The sequence below is a fragment of the Haliotis rubra genome, unplaced genomic scaffold (genome assembly GCF_003918875.1).
Source record: "Haliotis rubra isolate DU_JTF1 unplaced genomic scaffold, ASM391887v1 Scf147, whole genome shotgun sequence".
Taxonomy (NCBI): domain Eukaryota; kingdom Metazoa; phylum Mollusca; class Gastropoda; order Lepetellida; family Haliotidae; genus Haliotis; species Haliotis rubra.
The window spans coordinates 148,019-164,934 of record NW_025765414.1 but is presented as its reverse complement, the minus strand read 5'-3'; the positions used below and the strand labels follow the sequence as shown (position 1 = coordinate 164,934).

Here is a 16,916-nt window from a genome sequence, read left to right as displayed (position 1 = left end):
ACTGTGAGGGAGGGAGGGAGGGATACAGAAATATTCAGTTCAGGGAAAGGGTGTAACTGTGTGTTGTACCAGCAGGCAATCAGATTACAATGGCCTTTTGTCCCGACACATGTATGTTGTGTATGGTATGGCAATGTTTATTTATAGAGAACATAATCTGAAGGTGCCTCCAGTTAATCACCAAGCTTACATTATTGATGGTAGAGACCAACCTTAACACCACAACACTCTCATACCCTTGTGAAATATTTGTTTGGTTGGTTAGAAGACATTGTTTGTATTCCTTCATATTGATTTCTTCATCATCAGCCTTATGTCAACTCTTGCTTTGATGTAGCGCACGTGTAGATAATTTTGGTGCGATTTCCATCAACAGATTTTGATGATGTTTACAAGATACATATCATTGATTGTGTTCTTTGGTAATTAGGAGACAAAGGAACACTTAACCTGTAACCTGGTATTCGACAGAAACCATATGTATGTGTCCATGGTGGATCGGGCTGGGTTGTGGACGTTTCAGTATGTTTTATAACAAGGTGGTGCTTGGTCAAGTGTTTTGTAGCGTTCATCTGAAGAGGCAAATCATCTACATGTCAAATGAAGAAATTTCCTGTTACGATTCTGCCGTCTTCTTCCTTCCCACAACTCAGTGGTCTGTGTGCTTTCTTGTCTGAGTTTTTCTGAGTTTTTGCAGCCAGTACGAGTCAAACTTAACCCAGATTGGTTACATGAAAACTTGTCTTTTCAGATACTTCTCAACAGTGACAGATTCTTTTGCCTGATCAGTGTTAAGTTTGATGTCTTCGCTTGCTTGTGTCTGCTGCTTTCATATGCTGCACGTTTTGCCCAACATATCCAAACCATATTCCCTAATTGTGATGCTTGTACTTCAGAAGCGCTGCTCCAAAACCGTCCCCTGCCTGATGCGCCCCTGGACGTGCTGGGTTCAAAATGGATGTCCAAGGAGAACCTGTTGGTGGGTCAGCAGGAGGAGGATCCCAATCTCTTTGTGGCCTTGTACGACTTCCAGGCTGGCGGCGACAACCAACTCAGCATCGTCAAAGGTAGGCGCACCCTCGCAAACTTGTTGATCATAACAACAGATGTTTGGATCAATGTTGGAGTTCTTAGTTAAGGTCAATTGAAGGCAAATGGACAAAGAAACACATTTTTAATATTTTCTTGAATTTAGAGATATTTTAATATTGCAAATAATAAAGATTTCGAGTTTTGTAAAGTTTGTATTTTATATAAATATTATATGTGGAGATATTTTAGTTTTGTGCTGCAAAAATTATGAAGCCATACCTTCTAATTGTGCTGATGGTGCCGATATCCCATTTTGAGATATTGCACAATGACCCTGAAATAATACTATCCCAGAGTAATGGAACTAAACCTTAGCATTGGATACCCAAGATTTCAAGATGGAAAATTATGAAATATTGCACCAACAAATTGGTGAGATGGGTAAAGTGTAAGTCAATAAGAAAGATTTCATGTAGCTTCTTGGGCTCTTGTTTAGATTCTGAAGCTTAAATAGGTTCCTTGTTCTTTGATAACACTGAGACTTTGTTACTTCTTTGGCTAAGGCCATCGATGGGTGTTCGGGAAGAACTTGAGGTTTACTAGCTTACAATTACGCAGTATGCTTATTTTTGTGTTCACAATACCTCCATCATTTATACATGTGAGAAAAGAACAAGAGCTACTTATGCTTAGTCATAAAGGCCAATGTCTAAGTCATACGTCTGAGAACAAATAAAGACTTGATTGTGAGATGTCTGGGAACTGTTACAGATCATGACACTCATGAAGCCCATGCTGCCAAGGCAATGTGCAATTTGTGAGATGTCATATACCGATGTCCATAAACCGTCTCCATGTATAAGGCGACTCCCCACCCGTAAAAACCTTCAAAATTGATGCTTATCAGGGTTCGAAATACCCCATATATTAGTGTGCCATGGCACGGTAAATACAGAAATGGCACGGCTAAAAATGTTCTCGGTGCCCTTTTGACACGTCTAATTTTTTAAGAGACATAACTCACATTTAGTTATTTAATCCCCAAAACAATTATTTTTTCCAAATTGAATAATACCATACATATTTGAATGCTCATAAACCCATTTCTTTATTTAACAATAAATTTCAAATGATCATCATCATTGTCATTTATTCTAAAAATATGTTGGCATACTCGATTTCAGAAAGGCACACCTAAAATATTTGTCTGATGCCCTAAGGCACACTTAGAAAAAAAAGTATTTCTATCCCTGCTTATTTATATACCCCATCTATACAAGGATCCTGAAAATCACCTACACATACACAATCTGTAGATCTGTCTTCCATTGTTTTTATACAATATTAACTTAAGCACATGATGCTATTGTGTGTTGACATGGTGAGCACAAATAAATCTGTTCATTTTAAGTACTGAAGTAATTCAGACGAAGAGGCAAATTTCCGACAAATTAATATCTAATTATCTATGTGTTCATTTACCAGGCTTAGTTTTGTTTTAACTATGAGCCGGTATACACCTGCTCCAACACTTGCTGAAGGGAATTGATTTCATTTTCAGGTTCACTTGTGGGATAGCATGAGTTCACATGGGCAACTGAAAATGTCATAGTTTATTTCAATACAACCTTAAATTAGATATGTATTTATGTGAATAATTCATATGCAGTGATGATTTAAATGAAATAAATATGTATAAATAACTGTTATGCCAAATGTTATCAGATAAATTAAGATGATCCCACTCACGATTTACTTCTGGCTCTCCATATTTTCACTGTGCCATCCGCCTGGGTGATCGTGATTGAGGCAAGACCGATTTATACTTTATTTGCAGAAAAGGTTCAGTATGAACAAGGAATTAGGAGACAATGGAAGTTTAAATACCAAAATAGTTCTTAGAACAGTTACTTCTGACAGGCAGTGATTAGATATGGGTAGCCTTGCGGTTAAAGCGTGCCATTTCGTCACCGAATACATCCCGTGTTTGATTCCCCACATGGGTACAATGTGTGAAGCCCATTTTCGTTTTTCTCCCACCTAGATATTGCTGGAATATTGCTAAAAGCGGCGTAAAACCCAGCTCACTCACTTACTATTTCTGACGAACTGCGAAGTTTTACTGTCAAACAACACCAGTGGCTATTAGAAGCTGGTTGATGTCGCCAATGGAACTTGAAAGTAATACAACTATGAAAAAAACATGAGATCTTCTACCCCATACATAAGGTGATCCCACTTCCAGCCCCTTTCTTCCCGTGATCTGGGTTAGAATTGGTCTTCAGTAACCCATGCTTGTCGTAAGAGGCGACTAACAGGATCGGGTGGTCAGGCTCGCTGACTTAGTTGACACATCATTATATCCCAATTGCGTAGATCGATGCTGATGCTGTTGATCAGTGGATTGTCTGGTCCAGGCACTATTATTTACAGACCGCCGCCATATAGCTGGAATATTGCTGAGTGCGGCGTAAAACTAAACTCACTCACTCCAGTCCCTCTCGTAATAGGTACGAAAAACCCACTTTGTACAGAGTGATATACGGTAACTATTGACTAAAAAGTCACCACCAAGAGATTTACAAGTCAGAATTAGGAACATACTGTGCCCTGTATCAGAGGAATGATTACTGACACTTCAGGTTAAGAGAGGAACAGGCAAGGATCAATTTATTCCCGGATCTTTTGTCGCTGTCGGGAACACTTTAATAGTCCTAGCTGTAGAATAAATGAATATTTTAACCATTTCTCAACACACTCCTCCAGGGCTATTTGGGGTGCTATCTTTAAAACAGTTCATTTACAAGAAAAATTCCAGACCAATTACTGATTCACTTGGCCTGTCCTATTAGGTTTTTGGACATTGTCATAAGTGGACATTTTTTAATATTCTTCAACCCTGGTCGAGGTTTAGATTCAGTCAGGTGTCTGTATAAATCAGTTCATTTGTTTATGATGAAGAAATAGAACATTGTCTTGTTTGGTAGGGTGCTGTTAGGAATGTGTTTGAATGTATTTTCCTTGCCTAAGTTTTATGGGTTGTGGGGTAGCTTTGTGGTTATGTCATTAGTGTGACAGACTTAGCTCACAGATTTGTTTTCCCACATGGAGAGTGTAGATTGCTGCTTGAGTATTGTACTCGCTCACCTATATCATCATGCAGTCATATGCAGATACCCTCTCTGTAGAATAACTGCTGTGTTCATCTTTAACTAGAATATTTTCAGCATTTACAGGGTTTCACAGGTTTAAAATTACTGGATTATTTAAGAAAGGCATAAATTCTGAATAACCTTTATGGTAACTTGAATTCACTAAACTAGAGTTATAATGAGTGAGTGAGTGAGTTTAGATTTACGTTGGACTGAGCAATATTGCAGCTATATGGTGGTTGCCTGTAAATAATCGAGTCTGGACTGGACAATCCAGTGATTAACAGCATGAGCCTCTACACAAATGGGATATGATGACATGTGTCAACTAAGTCAGCAAGCCTGACCACCCAATCCCGTTTGTCATCTCTTACGACAAGCATGGGTTACTGAAGATCAATTCTAACCCGGATCTTCATGGGTAAAGTTATAATGAACTCAATGGGACCACTACTTTTCGTTTGTTAAAACTGTCGTTCATTCTACGCATTTTGCCATGGTATCTTGAAATCACTAAACTGGAATTTTAATAACCTCAAAGAGACAACTAATTTTAGTTTGTTCTAACCATATTTCATTGGATGCATTTCAACTAAATCATACACCCTGTGGCCGTACGAACAAAAAAAGGCACAATGTCACACATTTTCAACATTATTTTGGCCTATATTTTATGTATTGGGGGCATAAGCATTCACTTTAGCTTCCTGTTGATGCAATAAAAGACTTATATCCCTTACGACTCACCTGAAATCGATAATTGAAACTTCGTGGCAAACAGCTTCCAAACAGATAATACTTGCTTTGTATGGAATGTAAACGATTGCTATGTACTTCGAAAACTGTCGCAAGTGGTGTTGTGTGTGTTTGCCGAACTGGTTTCAATCACAAGTGGCGTTATAGGATATCGTAAAGCGCACTCCAAGGGACATAACTCTATGGGGTTCGCTTGAAATAATGTTCGGTCAGTAGACTGACTGACTGACTGAGTTTGGTTTTACGCCGCTTTTAGCAATATTCCAGCAATATCACGGCGGGGGACACCAGAAATGGGCTTAACACATTGTGCCCATGTGGGGAATCGAACCCGGGTCTTCGGCGTGACGAGCCAACGCTTTAACCACTAGGCTACCCCACCGCCCCTCGGTCGGTAGAAGGCGCAGGAGTCGATTTAATGCAACGTTGCATTAATTCAATCAAACTTTAATTTAAATCTAAATACGCAATTTGGGGGGGGGAATAAATTATATGGCAGCTTCCCTGATGGCTGGTAGTTAGTATTATTGAGAGAAATGTGGTGTGACGTTGTGTCTTTAACCATTGGTTCATGTTACAACAGGCGAGCAGATGACGATCCTCGGCTACAACAAGGGAGGAGAATGGTGTGAGGTGAAGAACCGAGCAGGAGACGTGGGCTGGGTGCCGAAGCAACTACATCGCACCCGTCAACAGCTTGGACAAGTTCTCCTGGTACCATGGACAGATATCCCGCAATGCATCAGAGTATCTGCTGAGTAGTGGAATAAATGGCAGCTTCCTGGTCCGAGAAAGTGAAAGTAGTCCAGGTCAGAGGTCAATATCAGTCCGCTTTGAGGGTCGGGTGTATCACTACCGGATCAGCGAAGACACGGACACTGGCAAGGTGAGTTGGTGAACCCAGTTTGGGTTTCAAGGAAGAATGGCTTTCAGCATCTCGTACAGTAAAACCACAGTTATAACGGACAATTGAGACTGCTAATTTCAGTGCGTTGTAACCGTTGTTCACTTTATTCATTTCTTGTAAAATATTACACAAGATAATTTGGTTATAATGATGTTCAAAATCATCAATATCAAAACACAAGCATTGCATATAATTTTATATTGAGCAGCAGGTTCAACCAGTTTTTGTCTGGTGCAGCAAGGTTATTACCTACGTTTGCACCAGGCGCAATTAGGTTCCATTTCCTTAAACCAAGTCCTGATTAGAACGTACTGATGCACTACAGGGGTTATTGTCAGTGAGACACAAGACACACTCTTACTTAACTTTGATTTTAAAGGCACAGAGTAGGCTGTTTGGCTAGGAATTAGGTGTCAGGCTCAAGTTTCGAGTATTATAATTTAGACTATTACTTGGCATTGCCAGAACTTGGTTGAACCAGATTAACAAAGTTCAGCCAAGAGTTGAACTGACATGTACCACATTTTTATCAGTAATCGTATTCTTTTGTTTTGTTTGGATTTGATTTTACTCAATTGTGAAGATCCGGGTTAGAATTGGTCTTCAGCATCCCATGCTTGTCGTATAAGGCAACTAACATGATTGAGTGGTCAGGCTCACTGACTTGGTTGACACATCCCAATTGTGTAGATCGATGCTCATGATGTTGATCATTGGATTGTCTGGTCCTGACTTGATTATTTACAGACTGACGTCATATAGCTGGAATAGTGCTGAGTGTGTCATTAAACATCAACCAAACCAAATGTTTTACTCCTTTTAGAATAATCGTGCAATATCACACCAAAGAATGGATTTACACAACGTATCAAACCAGCACAAGACTACACCACTGCTCTCGATTGCTTTGTGATAGTTGAGTGTTGTACGGATAAACAAACCGCTTGGGAAAGACATTGCTAATAGATTGCCATCTTTCTAATATCAAAAACACTGAGCAGTGTGAATAAAAGTGCTAAATCTTATAAGCAAAATATGGGAGCTTCTGTTCATTCCTGAATGAATCTGTTCATTAAGATGTGATCATTGACTGACAGATCAGCATTGCAAGTGTATTTACCGAAGAAATCTAGTTTTGATGGCCAACTGCTTGTGCTATGCTACAACATCTGTTAGTCTTCGTATAAATAGATGTTTTATTGGAGCCTGCCCAAGCCATTAAACTGATGCTGGCAGCTTGTCAAATCTCATAAATTTAATTTAAGTGCATTTTAAAACTTTGAAACTTTCAAAATAGAAGTTTCAAGTTGTTGCTCCAGGGATGGTGTTGATAAGGATGTGTACAGTAAGAGGGTTTGGATGACGTCTGTATTCATATGAATTTGATTACATTTTGCAGATTTTCTGTCTTTTGTAACCTGTTTGGGATGATGTAAAAAAATCATGTCTGAGATAGACTTTATAAAGAGATCTGACTTTGTGTATAATATCACTTTTGATTATATGGATACTGGATAGGTTTATGACAAAAAGTCGGTACTATTTTATGATTTAGCACTTAGGAACCGTTCATAATTTATAGCCTTCAATTTTGTACACATGTACTAGGGGGTGTAAGCAATTTTGTACATAGGAATTATTTTTAAAATATGCTTAAAAATTATCGGGGGTGGGATGAAGTGTCATTGATTTTGTACATGCGGGGGATTACTTACTTTGTACATAAAATTTAACGGGGGTGGACATTCACATTGTACATGCTTCCCCATAAATATCATCATCATCCCCCCTTAGCCTTAAATTATGACTCAACTTGATCATGGTGCTTCAGGGTAGACTTATATTCCCATGTTCCTCAAGCCTGACTGATTTTGTATTGTACTATGCCCTGAGGTCCAGGTTTGGTGCTGATATTTTCGATGGTTGGTTTGTGTGCTCCAGACCTCCTGACTGAGTGGAGCTCAATTCTCAAGTGTACAGGTTTGATGCTCACTCCTGGTTGGTTTGAGTGCTCCAATCCTGCCAACTTCATGCAGCTTCCACCCTGTTAAGATTTGTTTAAGAACTGGTCTTCAGTAACCCATGCTCGTCATAAGAGGATCGGATGGTCAGACTCGCTAACTTAGTCGACACATTTGTGTAGATTAGTGCTCATGCTGTTGATCACTGGATTGACTGGTCAGGGCTCGATTATTTGCAGACCACCACTGGAATATTGCTTAGTGCAGCGTTAAACAACAAACCAAACCAAATCATGCAGCTCCATGCTCAATGTGCTCACACTATACCTGGATGGTTTGTCAAAGATAGTCAATACAGTCATCTTGTATCAATGATCAAATGTGTATATTAGTGTTGGGAATTGTTTAAAATCTCATAATTGATGATTGGTTCATCACAACCGATCAATCATCGAAAATAATTGGTTATCGTCATTTATCAAATTTTCCTGATTATGTTTGTTAATGCACAAGAAATAAAAAAAACCCCACGTAATTCTTTTGATTTTTTTGCAAATTGCACAAAATGCATTTGCAAATTTTACATTTTTGGATGACTAGTGTGATAGGAACCTAAAGCTGCTGGAGTCTTTAAGATAAATTCAATCCTGACTTGGAACGAGCTGGTTGTGCTAATGAAATGTGACAGACAAAACCAACCTTGTGAAAAATATTGATAAAGCAAAATACATGTTCCAAAATTGTTTGTGTTCGATTATGAGAAAACATGATCGATTGCTTGGTCGTTTAGTCATTGCGACCAATCTTCGATTATTTCAATTAAACGGACCACCACTAGTGTATATTTCAATTATTTCAGGTATTTGTAACATCTGAGCACAGATTCAACACACTAGCTGAACTCGTCCACCACCATTCCATCCATGCTGACGGCCTCGTCACCACCCTCCTGTACCCAGCACCCAAGAGGAATAAGCCCACTGTGTTCGGTGTAAGCCCGGAGCCCGACAAGTGGGAGATCGAGAGAACGGAGATAGCCATGAAGCACAGGCTAGGTATTTATTGTTGATGTGTTGGCTATCAAATCCACTGTATAAAAATCACTACAGCACATGCTAGGTATATATTTGCAAGTTAATGTGTTAGTGAATGAATAAACCTGAATGTATTCACATCAGGCTTGATGGCTAGACCTGTGTAACAATAGCAGATTCTAGGTTTTATTGGTGAATAAGCCCGCTGTATTCTCTGTTAGCTGTGTGTCTAAAATAGTATCACTACAGCACATGCCAGGTATATATTTGCAAGTTATGTGTTTGGTATTTGAATCTATGTAACAATAGCAGGTGGTAGATCTGATCTTTATTTACTTTATATTTATTGGTGAATACGCCCACTGTATTCTCTGTAAGCTCAGTATTGGACAGTTTCCACAATAGCAGATGTTAAGTGATTATCCACAACTTAATGTATTTGTGAATAAGCCCACTGAATTCGCTTTAAGCTAAATATATGACAGTGTACAACAATAGCAATGCTAGTGGTGGTTGTTAAGTTGATGGGTTTATTTTTTAATAAGCCCACCATATTCACTGAAAGTTCTTTACTTGACACTATGTAACAGTGGAAGAAGCTGTTATTAACAAGGATATAATTGGCTAATTGGGTATGAAAAGTAATTGGGTATGAAAAAGTAATTCTTGACCCAGACAGGTGCTCAGTGTAGTTGTGTCCTCACCGCCATGTGTCCATGTGTTCCAGGTGGAGGGCAGTACGGGGATGTGTATGAAGCAGTATGGAAGAGGTACAACAAAACCGTCGCTGTCAAGACTCTAAAGGTTTGTTAACAAGTACATCTTAACTAGGGCTGCACAATATAACTGGTTTACCGGTATTTACCGGTTGAGATATGAAATCGATACGTATTGCAATACGCTGATGAAAAAACGGTATTTCAACATGCATTCGGAAAACTTTGTAACACTCAGAAATTTTCGGATATTTCCGTTTTTCACACCGGAAGTCAAGTTAACTTCTTCGGTTTGAAGTTGTGTTCTTAATTTTTGTTCAAGTGTTTCGCAATGTTTTGGATCTGAATTTGTTAAATATTTACTCATTAATGACCAGTGATCTCTGATATGTCCTGACCAGGTCAAGTTTGCTGTCTAAAATCTCAGGGCTTTTTTTTAGAGTGGAGAAACTAGTTCAAACTAGTAACCACTGTGTTGATGGTAAATTGTTCTTTTCCTTGTTTCATTTGTGCCAAATATTATTTTGTTTGTCATGATTAAAAGTTTTTAGTAAAGCGTTATCAAGAATAAGGATTTAGTTGTGTTTTTACTTTATAAATCAAGCATTAACTCGATTATAAATAGATTTTGTTACACAAAAACATTCTTGCAATATATTGCAATACATATCGCAATATATGCTTTCGCATCGCAATATATCGCAGTATGAAAATTCTCTGCAATACCCACCCCTAATCTTAACACAAACTGTGGGTGTGTAGAGAGGGATATGCACATTTCAGTGAACACCTGGTGTCATCTCTGATTTTCAGTGATCCATTGATATGATGTTGCCTTTAACACCTAATGGAATCTGTTGTGATGGATAATCAACACTGGTTGCCAGTATTCTCTGGTGTTGACATTTTTTACACCAACAACATTTTTCCTAAAGGAACAAGATTAATTCTCTGTCACTTTTATAATGTAATGTTGTTTATACGTAATATGTCATTACTGAAGTAAACCACTTATACTACATTGTTCCTGATTTATACTATAACATGATATACTGGGAATGTATTTTTTATGTAGTTTCTTCTTTATTATTGTTCTTTTTGGGGTGGGGTGGGAGGGAGGGATGAGGGTGGGAGATAGACTAGAAAATAACTCTTTAAGTACAGAAACTATATTTTTGTAAAGGAAACAAATATGAAACTATTAAAAACGATGACCATTTATGCTCCTTCTCTTAGTAACTGACTCCATGGTGTAGTGGTTAGAGCGTCCACCCCGGAGAGCAGAAGGTCACGGGTTCGATCCCCGACCGTGTCATACCAAAAGAAGTTAAAATATGATACTTGTTGGCCCCTGCCTGGCGCTCGGCATTAATGGGTACAACAAGGACTGGTCGGCTCGGAGTCAGTATAATGTTTCTGAGTGGGGTATTCATGCTTCACTGCGGCATGGTATCTCAGTGGGCTAGCACTATAAAACCATCATAAGTCTAGGCTAGTACAAGCTGCCGCACATACACATGCATGCACGTCGTCATATGAGCGAAATATTCTCAAGTATGACGTTAAACCCAATTTCACCTCACCTCACCTTCTCTTAGTTGTATATTTACTGTATACCAATACATGTGACACTGGTGTTCTGCAGGAAGACACAATGGCTCTAAAAGATTTCCTGGAAGAAGCCACCATCATGAAAGAAATGAAACATCCCAACTTAGTGCAATTATTAGGTAAGTACTCACTGAATTGCATGAAGTCTGAATTCTGGACTGGACTTATCTGAATAACGGATGAAATCTTTGTGCAGTCTGAAGCACCCAGCTAGCAAGCACCTGTTGGGGTGGTTGTTTCCTAATGTACACGAGGTGGTTGTTGGAGCAACTAGGTTCACAGGTTTTTACAGAATTGTCTGTACCCCTAGCTTACCGTACACCCACACTGTGTGCTTAAGCTAAACCCTTGTCACGCCGAAGACCCGGGTTCGAATCCCCACATGGGCACATTGTGTGAAGCCCATTTCTGGTGTCCCCTGCCGTGATATTGCTGGAATATTGCTAAAAGCGGCGTAAAACCATACTCACTCACTAAGCTAAACCCATTATCAGAGAGTAGGTGATGAGACGAATACTTCATGCACCTGGAACACAAAAGTCAAAAGGTGTGATGTTACCTGGGCGAATGAGATCAAATGTGCCCCTGTTCACCCAGCAGGGAAGGGTTACCCAATATGTCAGGTGGATGAACAAACATTCCAGCGCAATATGAGTTGTAAAGGAGTAGAGAATGATAACTGGATTCCATAGTGTTCCACTAATCAGGAAAGAGCAGAAAAGTCTGGATACATGGTATAAAAATGTAGGCCGTAATATTGATATATATCACAGAAGCCATCTGTGTTACGTTGAATGTTTTTAAGTTCAACAAAATTTCTGATAGTTTAAGTCATAAACAAATTTTGATTTAATTATGTAGTCACCCAAACCTAGAAAATGAAATGATGCTAAGATACCAGTAGGAACAAGACTTGTATATTTTGAACAAACTGAAACAGGTTGGATTCGTAAATATATGAATGTTAGCTTCTTCCTGATTTTCTAAATGCCATTCTCCAGGCGTGTGTACAAGGGAGCCGCCGTTCTACATCATCACCGAGTTTATGGTCCAGGGCAACCTGCTGGACTTCCTGAGGGGCAGCAACAAGGAGGAGCTGGGACCCACAGTCCTCATGTACATGGCCACCCAGATAGCCTCGGCATGGCCTACCTGGAGGAGAGGATGTTCATTCACCGGTCAGTCACTGCTTTGTTTCCACCGCCTCTGTGGTGTAGTGGTTAGAGCCCGGAGAGCGGAAGGTCGCGGGTTTGATCCCCAGCCATGTCATACCAGAAGAAGTTAAAATATGGCACCTGTCGGTCCCTGCCCGGCGCTCAACATTAATGGTACAACAAGGACTGGTCGGCTCGGAGTCAATATAATGTGTCTGAGTGTTGTATTCATGCTTCACTGCGGCATGGTATCTCAGTGGGCTAGCACTATAAAACCCATCTTAAGTCTGGGCTAGTACAAGCTGCCACACATACACACGCATGCACATCGTCATATAAGCAAAATATTCTTAAGTATGACGTTAAAACCCATTTCACCTCACCTCACCTCACTGCTTTGTTTCACACCAGCCAAACATCACCGGTTATTAAATAAGTTCTTCACTTGTTACGCTAAAGGCCCGGGTTCAATCCCCACATGGGTACAAAGTGTGGAAGCCCATTTCTGGTGTCCCCTGCCGTGATATTGCTGGAATATTGCTAAAAGCGGCGTAAAACCATACGCACTTACTCACAAGTTCATTGGATTCTACAGAGCAAATCGGTATGCTTTTGAAATAAGCTGATCAGAGAACAGGCTCATTCTGACTTGGCTCGGTGAGTGTGATTTGAAACTGCTCAAGTCCTCATTGTTTTAATACGCGGTAACAGAGTTCCATTGTACTAATCATGTAGCCTAATGGTTAAAGCATCTGCTTGTCTCGCCAAAGACCCAGGTTCAATTCCCCTTATGGGTACACTGTGTGAAACCCAATTCTGATGTACCCCTGCAATGATATTGCTAAAAGCGGCATAAAACAGAAGTCAATCACTCTCTTGCCCTACCATATAGCATATATAAAATAGTATATAAAATAGTTTGTAATTTTACATATCACGGTGTGTGAAGCAATTTTGTTCGTTCTTGTTTTAACACTGGAAATGTTATCTACTTCAGTGATCTGGCTGCTCGAAACTGTCTGGTGGGGGAGAACCACCTGGTGAAGGTGGCTGATTTCGGCCTGGCCCGTCTCATGAAAGACGACACCTACACGGCTCATGCAGGGGCCAAGTTCCCCATCAAGTGGACGGCGCCAGAGGGACTGGCATACAATAGGTTCTCTACCAGGTCGGATGTTTGGGGTAAGTTGCAGAGAAACTGGGGGATTTGAAACTCTTCACCATGGAGTGATATAGCGACACCTCCATACCCTCAGTGGCTGTTGTACTGGCACCACTATACTGTGGGAAATTGCGACAGACTTACTCCCCAAATATGTGGCAAGTCTTAATTACCACGGTTCCTGAAAATGAAGACAGTATTTGGGCTCCTTTTTATTATATTTTATTAATAAATTTAGAACTGTTTTTCTGAACAATGTGTTCATTTCAGAGACAAGATATTAGTCTACATGCTGCACTACAACCTCTGTTGTCGGTGATTAGTGTGACTACCATCCTGCATCTGATACCTGTTGCAGTAAAACCTGTATAGTTTGGGTGTTAATGGTGACTATAAGTATGCCCCAGTGTATGTGGTATGGATGATAATGATCACTATCTTGAAGGCCTTGATGTCTATTGTGCTAAAGCCTGTATAATGTTGGTGGTATTGTAGACTAAAGCTTACTACTCTGAATAAATAATTTTGATAGTAACAAATAAACCCATTTAAATTGAAAAGGAGCCCCAGGGAGACCAGAGATTCAGAACTTGAGGAAATCTAGACTTGCTTCATTTAGAGCTTTAGCACTGCAGGGAGGGCTAGGCAGTAGCGGAAAATAATGTGGTTCAGGGACTGTGAGACAGACTAGTGGTAATGGTGCCTGTTTGTTTCAGCATTTGGTGTGTTGCTGTGGGAGCTGGCTACCTATGGAATGTCTCCGTACCCTGGGGTGGACCTGACCGACGTGTACCACCTGCTGGAGAGGGGGTATCGCATGGAGAGGCCGTCCGGATGTCCTGCCAATGTCTACCAGCTCATGATCAGATGTAATCAGTCTTACTTCCTGAAAAGATCATATCTAGTCCTAATATTGATACTATCCAAAAGTTGAAGATCAGATGTTATCAGTCATACTTCCTGAAAAGATCATATCCAGTCTTAATATTGATACTGTTAGTTATCAGATGTAAAAAGAATTAATTCCTTAAATCAAGGAAGGATATGGATGATACCGACAAGATGCTGCTCTCACTAAAGAAGTTGTCCATCCAAACATTGTTATCCTTCCTTGTTGCTCCGACTTCTAAATGCCTCTCAAAGAAGTTATTTCAAGGAGTTTGATGTTACAACTTTTTGTGACATTTTAGCTCTATCCATGAAAGACCCATGAAGGTCCGTGTTAGAATGAATCTTCAGTAACCCATGCTTGTCGTAAGAGGCTTGTCGTAAGAGGGATCGGGTGGTCAGGCCTGCTGGCTTCGCTGACACATGTCTTCGGTTCCCAATTGCGCAGATCAATGCTCATGCTGTTGATCACTGGATTGTCTGGTCCAGACTCGATTATTTACAGACCGCTGCCATATAGTTGGAATATTGCTGATTGCGTCGTAAAACTAAACTCACTCACTCACTCACTCACTCACTATCCATGAAAACTGACTTTGAGTATATGTTATGTATCGACTTTATTTGAAAGTTTATTACTCACTAATATACAATTTAGTCCAGGAATGTGAAAATTTTGTCTTGAGTTTGGCCAAAACTGTGTTGCAGGCTGGCAGTGGGAGCCCAAGGATCGACCAACATTCCGTGACATCCATTTTGCCCTTGAGAACATGTTTGACATGTCCAGTGTCAGTGAAGGTAGGACTGGTTATTAAAAATAATGTGTTACAGAACTGATTATTGCTGGGCTACCCATGAAGATCAGGGTCAGAATTGGTTTTCAGCTACCTTTGCTTGTCGTTAAACAGCTAATGTGATCAAGTGGTCAGGCATGCTGATGTGATTAATGCATGTCATAGTATCAGATAGATTGATGCTCATGAGGTCAATCACTGGATTGTCTGGTCAAGACTGGTAAACAGACCACCCTCAGGGAGTTGGAATATTGCTGCATGCATCTTTAAACGACAAACAGACAAATAAACAGTTTCCCATCCAGATTCCATTTTAACAAACACTCCAACTTTGTGGGTCTAGTCTTGAAGTGTCGATTGAACATATTATGTATTTGGCAAACTGGGAGAAAGGAAAATGTACGTTTATGTGACATTTGGTGGGTTCTGTTACTATTGTCTAAGGTACTGCAGTTCTCTCAGCAGGGTTGAGGGGCTGTGGGGTAGCCTAGTAGCTAAAGCGTTCGCTCATCACGCCGAAAACCTGGGTTTGATTCCCCACATGGGTACAGTGTGTGGAGCCCATTTCTGGTGTCCCTCGCTGTGATATTGCTGGAATATTGCTAAAAGTGACGTAAAACTAAATGCACTCGCTCACTCACTCTCACTCACTCACTCACTCAGCAAGGTTGCATTTATTGGAAACGCCAGAAATCTGTGATCTCTGAATCCAGTCTGATTGTATTTCTAGGTTTGCCAGCACCATACCTGTGCTCACAGGTTTCACCAAAGGGGTCTAAGCCCTTGCGTCACTTTGGGTATTTACTCCCCTCGCTAAGATGACAAGCTGTGTTATAACTAGAAAACTGTTCAAAGAGGTGTTTTACCCAAATCACTCACCCTTACTAAGGGCAGTGTCATGGTATTAGTGCATTTACTTTAATGCCACTTCTTGCAGTATTCCATGGGGGACACTATAAATAGACTTCATGCCAGTGTGGGGAATTGAACCCGGATCTAATTGTGACAAACGAACACCTTAACCGCTAATCTAACACAGTTCACAGTCATACTCATCAGGAAAAAGAGGGCGGTGGGGTAGCCTTGTGGTTAAAGCGTTCGCTCGTCGGCGAACCGACACAGGTTCGATTCCCCACATGGGTACAATGTGTGAAGATCTCCATGCCCGTTTATGTTGTCCCCATTGATATTGCTGGAATATTGCTAAAAGCGGCGCATAAAAACTAAACTCACTCACTCACTCGAATCACTCAGGATTCCAGAAAAAGATTAATTGAATGATTGAACTCATTTATTCCAACTTGTTTTTGACAGAGGTGGAAAAGAACTTGTCAAAAAGAGTGAGAAGAAAAGGCTCCTGGGCTTCCTTCTAAGAAAGGTCAAGAAGGACTCAGAGTTTTGCCGTTAACTACCAAAGATAAAAGAGTCTCATCACTCCTATCCCAAGACAATTTTAGTTAAGCCAGATGATTGATCCCTATGGGCACATCCCCATTCACGATTCCAGGAAATTCAAAGCCCCTGGAAATCAAATATACTGGATTATGGTACCAGAAGATGGCTCAAGATACAACAGATTCATTCCAACAGCTCTACTCTCTCCGTTAACTCGCGACAATGGCAGAAGTCTTCTCACATCAGCCCAAGACAACTGTCACAGGCAGATTGTTACGTCCCCTATCTCAGACCACATCTTTAGCAGAGCAGGAATCAAAACCTATCTGTAAGATATCAGGGTTATGGAATCAG

At 40.3% G+C, this 16,916-nt stretch overlaps 1 protein-coding gene across 1 annotated transcript in view; it reads left to right on the top strand.

Moving 5' to 3' along the window:
* LOC124269735 (tyrosine-protein kinase Abl-like) overlaps positions 1-16,916 on the top strand; it is a 110,910-nt gene that overhangs the window by 86,577 nt on the left and 7,417 nt on the right. Inside the window, 11 exon segments of the mRNA XM_046704761.1 lie at positions 897-1,067; positions 5,524-5,609; positions 5,611-5,826; positions 8,668-8,863; positions 9,570-9,646; positions 11,204-11,288; positions 12,171-12,305; positions 12,308-12,347; positions 13,321-13,505; positions 14,202-14,354; positions 15,082-15,171. Coding sequence (XP_046560717.1) covers positions 897-1,067; positions 5,524-5,609; positions 5,611-5,826; positions 8,668-8,863; positions 9,570-9,646; positions 11,204-11,288; positions 12,171-12,305; positions 12,308-12,347; positions 13,321-13,505; positions 14,202-14,354; positions 15,082-15,171 — 1,434 coding nt within the window.